Source organism: Parasteatoda tepidariorum, chromosome 12 (assembly GCF_982258835.1).
Source record: "Parasteatoda tepidariorum strain Cologne lab strain chromosome 12, Ptep-v5.0, whole genome shotgun sequence".
Classification (NCBI taxonomy): Eukaryota; Metazoa; Arthropoda; class Arachnida; order Araneae; family Theridiidae; genus Parasteatoda; species Parasteatoda tepidariorum.
In genome coordinates, this window is record NC_141766.1 from 65880035 (window position 1) to 65894174 (window position 14140).

The following is a 14140-nucleotide window of genomic DNA, read 5'->3' on the forward strand; positions in this document are numbered from 1 at the left end:
GAATGCCATCTGTTGCATTTTAAGGATTTATTTATAACCGTTGTTGTACATACCCAATTTTTAATTAATGACTACCACTGTTCATCTCTGGCCTTGTAATTTTGAATCTAATCCAGAAGATAAGGGAACTCTTGGATCAACTATTGGGAGACATTTACCTTCATGGGGGACTTTTTGATAGAACTTATCCCCATTTGCATTACATGAAGAGAAAATCACGAAAACCTCCCACGATTAGCCTGATAGCAAGGGGACTCTGACCTATAATCCATCTACTACTGAGGATATTTTATGTTAGCACTGTTGTCAGTGCGAGACGGGTGTGGAATTCATATCGACCTGGAATTCAAACCAAAGTCACTTCATTGAGAAACAAGCGTTCCATACTCTAAGACACCACGGCTTGCATTTTGAGGATTACTACATTTTGACAAATCAATAATGTAAGCAGTTGGTTACACAGCAAAGATGGGGTATAACTATGGAAAAGCCAATCCTTTCCTTGTGCAAAAAGTTTCTTTTCTCCGATTCAGCTTTTATGGATATAAAATATTTTTCTTCCTTGGTCTATATATATGTGTATATATATATATATATAAGTTCAAAATGAAGAATAAAACAAAGAAAAATTATAGACATATGAAAAAAAAAGGGGGGGGGATAATAAGTAAAAAAATAAGCAACAGTTTATAAAAAAAAATGAAAGGTTAATTAAAAAACCGGAAAAAAAGATATAATCTTTTCTTCAGCCCACACGATTATATCCGCAAAACAATAAATCCATTTCGGGCAAATCCGTGGTTAAAATTATTTACTAAAAATGCCTTTACTAAATAATTTCCTTTGTTAATCTATACAGTTTTTCCATGTGCAAATCCATTTCGGGCAAATCCATGGATAAAATTGTTTGCTAAATATTTCTTTATTAATTTATACAATTTTCCATGTGCAAATCCTTTTCGGGCAAATCCGTGGCTAAAATTATCTACTAAAATTTTTTCTTTGTTAATTTTTCCATGTGCAAATCCATTTTGGGCAAATCCGTGTTAAAATTATCTATTATCTGCGGTTAAAATTTTTTGCAAAATAAGCAATTTATGTTTCTCTTTTCTATTTCATATTTTTCTTAAATAAACATCTATCTTCTAAAACTATTTATGATCAATTTTTAAAATTATCCAGTATAATATTACCTTGCGCACATCCATTTCGGGCCATCCTTGGTAACTAACAAATCAAAACTCAGAATAACAAATCACTTCAGCAGTGCAGTAAGAATCACACTTTAAAACCCTCTTGTTACACTCAATTTGCACTTTTGTTTTCATATTTTGTAATCTGGCAATCTTTCAGCGAAAACATTTTTAAATCATTCTTGAAAAATATCCGTCCATGTAAGTTGATCTGATTTTGCTTCTCGCTTTATAGTCCCCCCTTTTTAATGTTTTTTATTTTTTTTTATTTTATTATCTGTTTTTACATGTTATTTTTACTTTTTGTGATCTATTTTATTTGTTGTTATTTTTATAAAAATTTTTTAGAATGCTCCTCACACTATTGTATTAATATATTTTGCTTTGATTTATTGATACAATATCAGAAAGCACTCTGTTTTGCGGATATAATCGTGTGGGCTGAAAAAAAGATTATATCTTTTTTTCCGGTTTTTTAATTAACCTTTCATTTTTTTATTTTTTTATAAACTGTTGTTTGTTATTTTGTTACTTATTATTCCCCCCCCCCTTTTTTTTCATATGTCTATAATTTTTCTTTGTTTTATTCTTCATTTTGAACTTATCTAATGAGTTCTGTTTACTTGCAGCTTAAGCGCAATAAATGAAACTTATTGTTTTTCTTAACTTTCTTCGCGTTTTCTTGTATTTATTATATATATATATATATATATATATACATACAGGGTGACCACCCACCTTGAAAACCTGGAATTATCAGGGAATGTCTTTATGCTGGAAATATCAGCAAATTTTGAAGAAAAGTTGGATATTTTTTCTTCAATTTAAAAAAAAAAAAAATTACTCCCATCCAAAGAAATCTGTGAATAATTTTTTCTCAGTAAAGCCAACCGTTCACAAATTTTCATAGAATCCCTAACAGCAATGTTTGTCGACAAATCGTTGCAGTTGTTTCATTAATACTAATTTTCTCAATTACATTTTATCTTTTAATAACAAATTTTAATTTTAAGAAAAAGCTTTTTCAAGAACTAATTATATATTAATATTTGATTTTACTGTCTTTTTGTTAAATATTTGATTTTTGATTCAATATTCAAATTGTATAGTAATTAAAATCACAACATTGAAAGTTCATAAATGTTGTTTGTATTCCAGAGATGATGTTTCCAAAACTATTTCTCCTTTTACCAGTGCCGGATTACCCATTGGGCCAGACTGGGCCATGGCCTGGGGCCCCCTTAAAAAAATTCTTTGAAAATAAATTTAAAAAAATTAAGAAAAACAATGATTTTTTTTAAAAAAAATCAATTTCAAATATATATTAATAAAATAATTTTTTTTTTACATAATTTTTTACAGATTTATTTATTACTTATTTTAGTTATTATTTATAAGTATTATTATAGTTTATGTATCATAATATTTATCAATGTTTTTTAAGTTCAAATTTGTCCTTTTGATTTGCCCTCGAAAAAATTGAAAGCGAAAAATTGAAGCTATGGCGAGCTGAGACTTGTTTAAACAAGAATCAAAGAATTAAATGTTGTTGACATTATTGAGATGTTATAAATGAGAAAGAAGTTATTTAGTGCCTCATAATTTTTTAGTGTCCGTAATTCTATTTCATCAATAAATAATTACAAAATATTTTACTAAAAGGTAAGTGTTTGTTTATTGTTTTATATACTCTAGAAAAAACTCATACAACTGGTAACTTTCAATCAAATTTTATATATTGAAATAGTTATATTAATATTTAAGTTATATTATTATATGAAATAGTTATATTATTATATTAATATATTATATTAATATTTAAGAGGTCCAGGATATTATTTATTTTAATTTTAAATATGCTTTCTTAAATGAAAAGATATATAAATACTTTTATATTTTAATAAATAAAAAATATCCTAGAAAAAAATTTAATCTAAGGGCCCCAAAAATTTGAATGGCCTAGGGCCACTCGTATGCTTTATCCGCCCCTGCCTTTTACCCTAAAAAGCCAACAAAGACTAAGAAATGGATTGGAAATATATTAAATGATGTAGAAGCGTAAAATATAACTTTTTTTTAATTCATATGTGTTTATTAGGAAGAAGGAAAACGAAACTTTGTTATTTTGTTCGGCACTGAACAGGTGTAAGTTTCTAGTTGTAAAAACGAAAACAATTAACTTTGCTATACTGAAAAACCATGTGTTTAGATTGGAATTTTTTAAATATTTTAATTTCAAATAAGAAAAAAAAAACAAAAGTATAAAATGTATAGAATTGTAACTTTTTTTTTCTATTGAGTATGCGACAAAAAATTAGACAATTTTGCATTTGCGACGCTCATTTTTGTATACTGAGCCCCTTAATGATCGGTTAATTTTCAAGAAAACGGTCATAAAAGTGCCTATTTTTTTTGGCTTTTGTTTATGTATTACGTATTTGATTAGTGCTGCAACTAGTTTGAAATAAACTAACTGTCTACAATTCCCTTAAAAATATCCTGGTACTGCCATCAGGTGCGTAAAATGAGAAATAAAATGCTTTCCAGGCAAAAGAAATGAATTAGTTTTATTCTTATTGGCGCATTAGTTTATTATTTATTAAAAACAATATTACTATCTAAAAATTTGACTTAAGATATTGATTTATAGAAAATATGATCAATGATTTTTATAAAAAACACTGTTTAGATTAAATACAGTATAAAATGGCTTTATATTGAAATGTAAATACAGTGACTCACAAAAGTGTTCGTACACGTATGACTTTCAATGAAATAAGACTATCCTTTAATTAAAATGAATATTTCAGAATGGATATTAAATATTAAAAAATATATTCTATTCTTAGCTAAACTGTATTGAATATTTTAAACAAAGCAAAAGTTTATTTTTAAGAAATCAATCATCAAAAAGTAACAAAAACTTTATTTTGCAAAAGTCATAGTTTATCCTCCTGTAGTAAATATTCTAATTTTTTTTTTAAAATAACATTCAGTATAGTTTCTTTTCGTATCTACAATAACTTTTAAAAGTCTATAAATAAATGTAACTTTTTTTTTCTTTGTCAGGGGGAAGTTTTGAGTAGAATATTTATTAAATTTTACAGAAGCTTTTATAACACCCAATTGTGAATTTATGAATTTTTCCACAAATTGTTTAATTTTATTCTCTCATATGAAGTTGTTCTTTTAAGCATTTTATCATAATACACTGTGGAATAGGACACAATAAACTAATTTAGCAATATGCATTACTGACTTACCTGGTGTGATGACAAATAATCAACTTTCAAATGTTGTTTATTGTTTTATTACGACTATGAGCCGTTTTTAAATGTTAAAAGAAAATATTACTGAGTTAGCTAGTAAAAATTAAAGATATAATTTTGCTATCATAAGTTCCATACTAAATTGCAAATGAACAAGCAATTAAATGAAAAATAATTGAATAAAAAAATTAAAGCAATAGACAATAATTTTTATTCTAATATCTGAAAACATTTAAGTGTATGATAATTTTTGTGGGGTAAAATTTTTGTTACTTTTTGATTGATTTCTCAAAAATAAACTATTGTTTTGTTTTTAAAATATTCCATGCAGTTATACTAAGAATAGATTATACATATTATTATTAAATACCCATTCTAAAATATTCATTTTAATTAATGAATGATACTCTATTTCAATAAAAGTTATAAGTGAACGAACACTTTTGGGAACAACAGTAAATATAAAAAATTTTTGATATATAATCTCCTGGAATGTTTTTCTTTTGCTTACTGAAAATATATATTAAACAATGGTTATCCAAGGTTTTTTGGACACTCTGTATTTGCCATTTGGTAGGTACACTTCAAGCAAAAACTACTTTAAGTAACACATTAAAAATATTTATTCAATAAAATTCATTTTGCAAGCTAAACATACTGTTTTCTCCAATTATCTTAATTTCTTTAAAATTAATGTTGTTTCAAAACATTAAAATATTAAAAACAAAATCTTGCCAAATTGTCCCAATAAATTTAGTCTAATTATTTTTACACGATGATATATTAAGAAAATAACATTTTAAATAAAATACTTTATATTATTGACACTTTTCTTGTACCCATCCTACACTCTGAGAAAAGAAAGAAAAAAAAAACAAAAACAAAAAAAACATGCTGACATGGAAATTTTAAGATTTTTACTTGGGAAAATTTGAAACCTGATTTGAGTGGCCACCCTAATATAATATTAAAGATTAAACATGATGTATTTTTGTTATTAGTAAGGTTCAACATAACTAGAAATTATCAATAAGTAAAGTGATCAGGACGAAGAGAATGCCAAGGAAGCTTTTTGAAAACAATTTATTGATGTTTTTAAAAGGATTAAACCACTTGTAATCTATAATTTTTTACATTAATTAAGCATTCAATTTAACTAAATTCTGTCAGTAATGAAATTCTTGTTTCCCGTTTCTCAAAATAATCTTTGTAACTCTTATTTTTCATCATTTAGTGGCATTGAGATCAGATTTCCATGTTATGCTCCATGAAGAGAGATTTTCACAACAAAAATAGTTTCAATTTATTTTTTTATATGTTTATATGCGTTCTTTTCTTAAATGATATGATTTATTTATTTGCATAAAGTTTTTCAACTTTAAGTTTGCTGTTAAGCTTGTTGAGATTTTGCTAAAAAATTTTGTTCTAATTTGTGTACAAAATTTTAAATGCTTAAGTTTTGTCTTTTTTAAGTTTAGATAAAATTTATTATAAATTATCTTTTTGTACATATTACTACTTCGGAAGTTTGGAAAAAGGGATACCAGCTCAGGCACTATCCATGCCATCCAACCAGGGTCAAGATTATGTGGCATTCCCACCATTGCTGTTAAAAGAAAAAGCCTTGAAAATAGAGCTAGGTGCTTGGTCATGGTGTTTTTTGCTCATAGAACTTAAAACAGTTCTGCACTTTTTGATTAAGAAAAAAAGCATTAACTTTTATCTGTATTATGCTCCCTTCTATTATCAATGTTCAAAAATGTTTAAATAGAAAATAAATTACCTGAAGCAAGAAACATCAGCTTCTTGTAAAATTATCTACCGAAATAAAGCTTAATAAATGATAGGCCCTATGCAGAAACCCTCCACTACAGCAGCAGGTGCTGATTATTGTTTTGTCACAGATTTAAAAAAAATTATAATAATGAACTGCTCGCAAGACTTTGCAATTTTTTTAAATTAAATCAAATTGCTTCCTAAATTAGAGATCAAGTGAAAAAATAAAGATTTTTCTTTTCTGTCCTCCTCGATGAACAATAAGAAATCATCTCTCCCCTTTTTGAAATCTAACAAGCAAAATGACCAAAACCAATTCATCGGGCAGGCAAAGCTGACCTGCAGTGCTTCAGCAACATATTTGCAGAAACTTAGTTTGTGGTAAAAGTTTTTATTATGGACTCTGGCACAATTTAATTCACGGGTTTAATTCATAAGGGGTGAAAACATATTTAAAATTTAAAAAAAGAAAGAAAAAAGTTATTATTTTCTTCTAAAAAGTTATTTTTGAACTAAATTTTGAAATACAGTTCATAATCTGATAATTTGGTTTTATATTCTGATTTGATTTTATATCGGATTTGTTTTTATATGTAGAATTTATATATAGAATAATCCGTCTGATTTGTATTTATAAGCTTTAACTATGGATTTATTTTTTCTTTTTAAGTATTATTATTTAAGCTTCAAAATAAGTTAAAAAAGCATTCATTATTGTATAATTTTTTATCTATCCCATATATACTTTTGCAAATCTCATTATATGTATGTTTGCATAAGCCTAATTTTTCCAGTTTTAACTACGGTTTTATACCATCCTTTCTTTTAAGCATTATTAGATAAGTTTCAAATTGAATTTAAACATGAATTTATCATATTTAATTTTTATCTACTATTTGCAAATTCAAATTTTGCTCTAAATTTAAGTAAGTCTAGTTTTTACAATATTAATCTCCACTTGATTGAGCTTGGGTCGCAGAGAAATTTTGGGTTAATGAAGATTAGCTCAGAAAATTTTGCTACCTGGTAGGTAAAAGAGTAGAACAAAGCTTCAGAGAGGAAGGCTGGCAGTAGAGCTAAATCTTAAATGTTCTTTCAATGCAAATAAGTGAATTTTAATCATACAAATATTGATACCTATATACAAAGGGGTGATCAAATGAAAAGGTGCAAAATGACACGGTGGGTGCAAATGTAGACTTTATTCGAAATATACACCATAGGCCTGAGCACAACGATCCCACTGATGAACAAGCCACAGGATTCCTTGTTCTCAGAATTCCTGTGGGCGTGACGAGACCCAGTCCTTCACAGCATCCTTGAGTATGCCGTCCGAGTTAAAGCCATTCCCTTTCAGGTGTTTCTTCAGTGGACCAAACACATGGAAATCGCAGGGCGACATGTCCGGACTGTAGGGCGGATGGTCCAACGTCTCCCGCTTGAACTTGACCAGTTCCATGTGTGTGACTCTGGAGACGTGTGGATGCTCGTTATCATGGAGCAGAACCACATCCTCCATGAGCAGCCCCGGTCTTTTGTTCTTGATGGACCTGCATAGGCGTCGGAGCGGCTCACAGTACACATTGGAGTTAATGGTTTTTCTGTGCTCGAGGAATTCCACAAGTAGCAGACCTTGAACATCGAAAAAGACGGTGAGCAACATCTTGCCTGCTGACGGCACGGCTTTGAACTTTTTAGGGTGAGGTGACGACGCATGCTTACACTGCATGCTGTCCTGCTTTGTCTCTGGCTCGTAGTGATAGCACCAGGTTTCATCACCTGTGACGATCCACTCCATTAGGTCTTCCTAATACCTAAACAGATGTTGTAGTGCTTGCCCCATACACAGTTCCTTTTGCTGGTCGGTGAGCTGCTTTGGAACCCAAGCAGCACACACCTTCCGATATCGCAACCTGTCGTGAACAATTGTCCACACGGTTCCATAGTTGACATCCACCTTCACCACCAACATTCACAATGTGACATGCCGATCACTTCTCACTAGGAGGTTTGTCGATGAGATGGCTCGTGATGACAGTGTTTGCCTGGCCTGGTCTCGGGTCATCACCCACACACTCACGGCCTGCACAAAAACGGGCACTCCATTTTCTGACAGACTTGTCAGAGACACATTTCTCCCTGTAAACTGTACTCCCCGTAACACCTCGCTGCTCCTCAATCATCAAATATTGCAACGCGAACGCCATCCTGTCCTCATGCGGACTGCCGCATCATTTGGACGCCGCTTTTGATGAAAGCATTGCTCTCTCCTGCTCGTGCAGGCTCCCACGCATGTTCTGATCTCAGTGAGAGACTCCAATCGCATCCCGAGAAGTCTCGCCATGTTCTCCCATGGCGGAATATGCAAATATTTAACTGTTACGTTTTTACGTTGTTTCGTACCTTTTCATTTGATCACCCCTTGTGTATATATAATGAACATAATATGTAACGAAAGGGTTTAATTAATAATAATAAATTAAAATTGAACTAAAGTTTCCTCATATCACTTTGCACTGTTTCAGAATCGTGGAGACACAACGACATTGTCGCAGAATGTTAATCAGTTCTTGCAGGATGATTTTTCCATTGCGAAGTAAAAAAATGTGGTTTTCTTTTTTGCAGAAATTTTCGAAAGATTTTGTCTTTTCGTCAGAATTATATTCAAAAGATGTCTTTCTCGCGCATCGGTGTGGGAAAAAAATGCCTGTGATTTCTCTATTTTCATTTGAGAATGATGAAAAATAAAGATAATGAAATAATTTTTTTTCTGTAGAAATTTTTGCTCTATTTTTTCATTCAGTTATTACCACTGATTTCTAATACGATACTATTTTTAATACGATATTATTTATTACAACAACTGAATCTCAAAATGAAAACTAGCATTTAGTAACTCCTTTTTGAAGAGTCCCATTGGCGTGATTTCGTCTTTCATTTTCTTTTGGTAGTTACTGCTACAGATTTCAAGATTTTTTTTTTTTAATGTGATGAGGAATTACAAAATGCTAAAAAGGAAATAATTAGTATATTTTCCTACAAAATGCAAGAATATTGCCAATAATATTAGAATAAAAAAATATTGCATATTCAATAAAAATTTTTTTTTATTTGATCTGATATATTTGTTTATTTAGTTTGAAGTTAACGCTTCTGTTACTTTAAATTAGTAACATGTATATTTGTTATTTTAAAGTATCTTACAGAAAGATATTAGTATTACAGAGGTATGTCACAGAAAGCCCAAAAAAATTCTGCCACATGGTTACTTTGAAATATTAAGCTTTTAAAGAAAAGCATAAAAATTTCTTTCTTATTTTTATAGTTTAAATTCAATCAGAAAAATTAGTTCTACAATAACAGAACAAAAATCGATAAAGCTAATTTTTAACTTGAAGCGATCTGTGCTTACTATGTTTCATTAACCTATACATCAAATTTTACTCTGTTTTAACCTTGTAGAACTTCCATCACAAATAATTTATAATATTTTTTTTAACAATTGTTTATCTTACTTTATTTAGACAGCTGATATCTATGCAAAAATTGAATTTGACAACAAAGATGGTGGTGTATGGAAACAAGGGTGGAACATTGAATATGATGTAAACCAATGGAGTGAAAGCAAAAAGTTGAAAGTATTTGTTGTTCCCCATTCACATAATGATCCAGGTAGGGTGCAACGAATAAAAAATAAAACCTTGATTCTCTTAATTTGTAGCTATCACTGTTAAAAAAGATTTTACGTAGTTAGTAGTTATTCTTAAAGTATTAAGAATGTTCTAAAAATTAAGCTACTATGGCAACACTTAAAATCATACTTTCCAAACTAATATATCTTAAATATACAGGATGGTCCCGAATTCATGGTACAAACTTTAAGGGTAGGTACAGTACATAGTTATAATCATTTATTGTAAAGGAATATATGGGCACAAATGATGTGGTGAGGTGCAAACACAAAAAATAAGTGACAAGAGGAAAAGCGAAGTGTTGATTGTAAGTGTGGTTGACAAGTGTCACGTTTTTATTTTATTTTATAACAGTCGTTGAGCAGCTGACCCAATTTTTGGGTTTACAACTACTAATGTTCAACTACATAGCCTTGTAATGTTGAACCCTATCCATAAGACGATAAGGGAACACCTGAATCAAATATTGGGAGAAATTGGCCTTGGTGAAGGATTTTTTGATGGAACTAACCCGCATTTGCATTACATGGAGAGGAAGACCATGAGAAGCTCCCACGGTTAGCCTGACAGCAAGGGAACTCTAACCCATGATCCATCTACCACTGAGGATATTTCACGTCAGCACTGTGGTCGGTGCAGGCCAGATGCGGAAATCGTATTGACTGGGATTTGAACCCAGTTCCCCTCATTGGAAGGCGAATGCTCTCCCCTGTTTACAATAACTGTTCAATATTGCATCCACATGTAGTGATACATGCTTGACAGCATTGGTTGAGCGATTAGTGTAGATGTTAAAAAATGCCAGATATTTCACACACACGTGCAGCAGTTTTGGATATCCGAGCAACAAGATCCTCATCTGAGTCAAGTGGAGTCGCATAAACAAGGTTCTTCTGTTGCCTCCATAAAAAGAAAACTAGGCTCAATAATCAAGAGATCAGGGTTGCCAATGGACTGGTCCACCACGCCCAATCCATCGTGCCCCATTCACTGCATTCAAATAAGTGCGCACATCAGTGCTTTGGGCTGGTGCCCTATCATGCACATGCGGTTACGAATGGCCAATGGAACATCCTGCAGTAGTTCTAGTAACACCTGTTTCAGAAAAATAAGATAACATTCACCATTAAGTTGCGTCGATAGTAAGTACGGCCCAATAAAAAAGTTGCTGATAATACCAGCCAACACATTCACACGAACTCGTTGTTGCATGTGGATTTTCGGCTGTCCACACATGGAAGTTGTGTGCATTAAAGACACCTTCACATGTAAGTAGCACATGAGCTATGAAGTCCAGTTGCAGCACACATTGCTGTACCACCCACTAGCAGAAGTTCAGGTAGGGAGGATAGTCTGCCGTATTCAATGCTTGTACTTGCTGAAAATGGAAGGGGTGTAAGCAATTTTCGTTTAACGCTCTACAAAGGGTCTGATAACTAACACCTATGTGATGAGGAACAGCTCTTGTACTTGACTCGGTTCTATCGGCCACAACGTTGAAGATGCTTCCTGGCTAGGACTGTGTACAGCTCCTTGTCAACCAACTTCATGCCTGGTGACATGAAACAAACCTGTTTCACTAAGTTGACGATGTAATGAAAAATTCTGTTATTCGTCATTTGTTGATCAAGAAACTGCGTTTTATGCATTCGTAGTGTAGCTCTGCCATTACCGTTTGTATGGCCATAATTGTAAGGCATGTCTGCTTTTTCAGCATATGTTAAATTACTCATCGTATACGTCAGAACAATTGCAAATGGCTTTTTCCCTATCTGAGATGCATCATGTTAAATGGCAGCTAGTAACCCATGCAGCATGAAGGGGCAAATAAACGTTAAAAATACGTTCGTTCGGTATAAGGTTTTGGACTTAACGTTAAAATTACGTCAATTTCACGTGATGATTTTCACCATTTCTTCATTCGTTAAAATGTATGCGTTAAAATGACGGTATTTTAACGCTATCAATTTTCCCTTTAAATATTTCGTTAAAAATGAGTACTAAAAATACGTTATATTAACGTGTACATTTTACCCATTTTTTTACCGATTTTTAAAAACGTTTCATTAACGAAAAAGTTACGCTTTGTTGCCTAGTTATGTTTACGTTAATTTTTTGGGATTATAAACGTAAATTCAATGGTAAAATGTTTCTAAAAAAGAATGTGAGTGCCCAAGAAGGATATTATTTTACGTCTCTCTTAAATTTGAATAAACTGAACAGTGTAGATTTTTATTACAATTTGTATTCTATTTTTAAATACTTATAATTATTTTTGTTTATTTAAACTGGAGATAAATATTTGTTTGTTGATAATATTGAGTTTGCTCATTGTCAATAACTGACAAGGAAACTATGAGTTTTAATTCTTATGAAACTAAACTAAGATGTGAAATTAAAGAATTTCCAAAATTCTGAATAAAGTAAAAATTTGTTACAACTTGTCATGTAACGAACATAATAACGTAAAAACACATGATTTAAATTTAAATCTTCTTTGTCAGATGCAAGAGTCGTGGTGTAGTGGTTAGAGCGTTCGCCTCAAAGGTACGTTGTCCTAGGTTCGGTCCCACTCGGAACTTCGGTGGAATGTTGAGTTCCGGATCTTGCAATTTTTTTATTCAAAGATCATAAATTAAAAAACTTATTTTTTTAATTATGTTAAAATTGATTCATTTTTTTTATATTGAAATTATCGCTCTCCATATGAGTTTTTAAAAAATAATTATAATAAATTACAAAGAAATTTGTCTACTTTTAAATTCCATGTTCTTATTGCAATGAAAGAAGTATTTACTTTATTTTAAAATAATGATTTAATGTTTTTTTCTTACAAAAACTTCATAAATAGTAAAAATAAAATTAAAGTATTTTGAAAAATGTATGAATCTTGTTTCTTTAAAGTAGTATATATATTCATTACTGAAAGAGAAAAAAAGCATACGTATCAAAAGACAGATAAAAAGGAATTCTCATAATTAGTTTTCGTAATAAAATTTAGTGTAGGAAGTTTTAAAATATTTGTTGTTATTAAAAAACGTTTTTACACACAACAACATTTTTACAAATTTATTGAATTTTGCTTTGAATCTTGAATTTTATAATCTAGAAGTTATTTAAATATAAAATCTCAATTGCAATGAGTAAATTATTTATGAAAATCATATATAGTAAAAAATAATATAAATTTATAAAATATAAAAAATAATATAAAATAGCATAAAATATAAATAATAATTGTAAGTTTTGTTGTAATGTCAGAAAAATAATTTTTTTATCGGAGCAATGATAATTCTTTATTTAAAAGTAATGATAATTCTTTATTTCTCCGCAAAATATTATTTATGAGTGAGTTTTTGTGTATGTGAAATTAAAGTTCTTTTTAAAATAGTTTGAGCGTTAGTTCTGTTTCTTTTTCCTAACTGTCAGTTTTAGGCTTTCTTGCATTGAATAGCCTGTTTTTTTTTTTTTTTTCCATATGGGGCAATAATGTTACATAACAGGGAATTTACCTAGGGACACAATGCTTGGAGGGTTTTAAATAGTTAATGCAGTTAAATAAATTGTTTTTAATTATTTAGATCATATAAAGAAAAAAGAAAAAGATTTAAGTTAGGGAAAGAGAAAGTCCCTCAAAAATTTTAGTTGAGACCTAAATTTTGCAATGCTAATACATAGACCCTAAAAAAACAAACCCACCTTAAAAATTAAAAAAAAAAAAAAAAAAAAAAAAGGATTTAAATATTTGTCTTTTTGCATTTTGACATTAGTGCGACAATTTTTTCCTATGTTCTTTGACCAAGATTTTTTCATTTAAGCTTAGTTCCGACTTAATAGGGGTTTTAAGGGCCATTCTAGTCCTTGACGGGGACGGTGCTCGATCCTCGACACCACCGAGTACATGCGATATATGTGCTATTAAAATCTGTGGAATCGAGAGGCCTGTGGTCGATCGCATTGCTGTGCCAAATGTACAGGGATCTGGAGAAAATTTCCTACCCCTTCACATTTAAGTCTAAATGGATGATAAGCCTAATGTACAGCTCTAGTGCGACGCAACTAAAACTCCTACCTTCATTAGTTCGTTGACAAATTATCTGTTTACACTGTGTTATCTGGGAATACAATTTCAACAAAATCTTTTTAATATATACATACATTGCTTTTAAGAGGAAGGCAAATATCAGCAAGCGAAAAAACAGATTCATAA

At 30.5% G+C, this 14140-nt stretch overlaps 1 protein-coding gene across 4 annotated transcripts in view; it reads left to right on the forward strand.

Annotated features, from left to right (window-relative positions):
* Nucleotides 1-14140, forward strand: part of alpha-Man-IIa (alpha-mannosidase 2) — an 84080-nt gene that overhangs the window by 19614 nt on the left and 50326 nt on the right. For all 4 annotated transcript variants that reach the window (XM_043046189.3, XM_016073131.4, XM_071188374.2 and 1 more), the window contains exon 3: nt 9763-9910. In XM_043046189.3, the coding sequence (XP_042902123.1) occupies nt 9763-9910 (148 nt within the window). The remainder of the gene's footprint in view (nt 1-9762; nt 9911-14140) is intronic.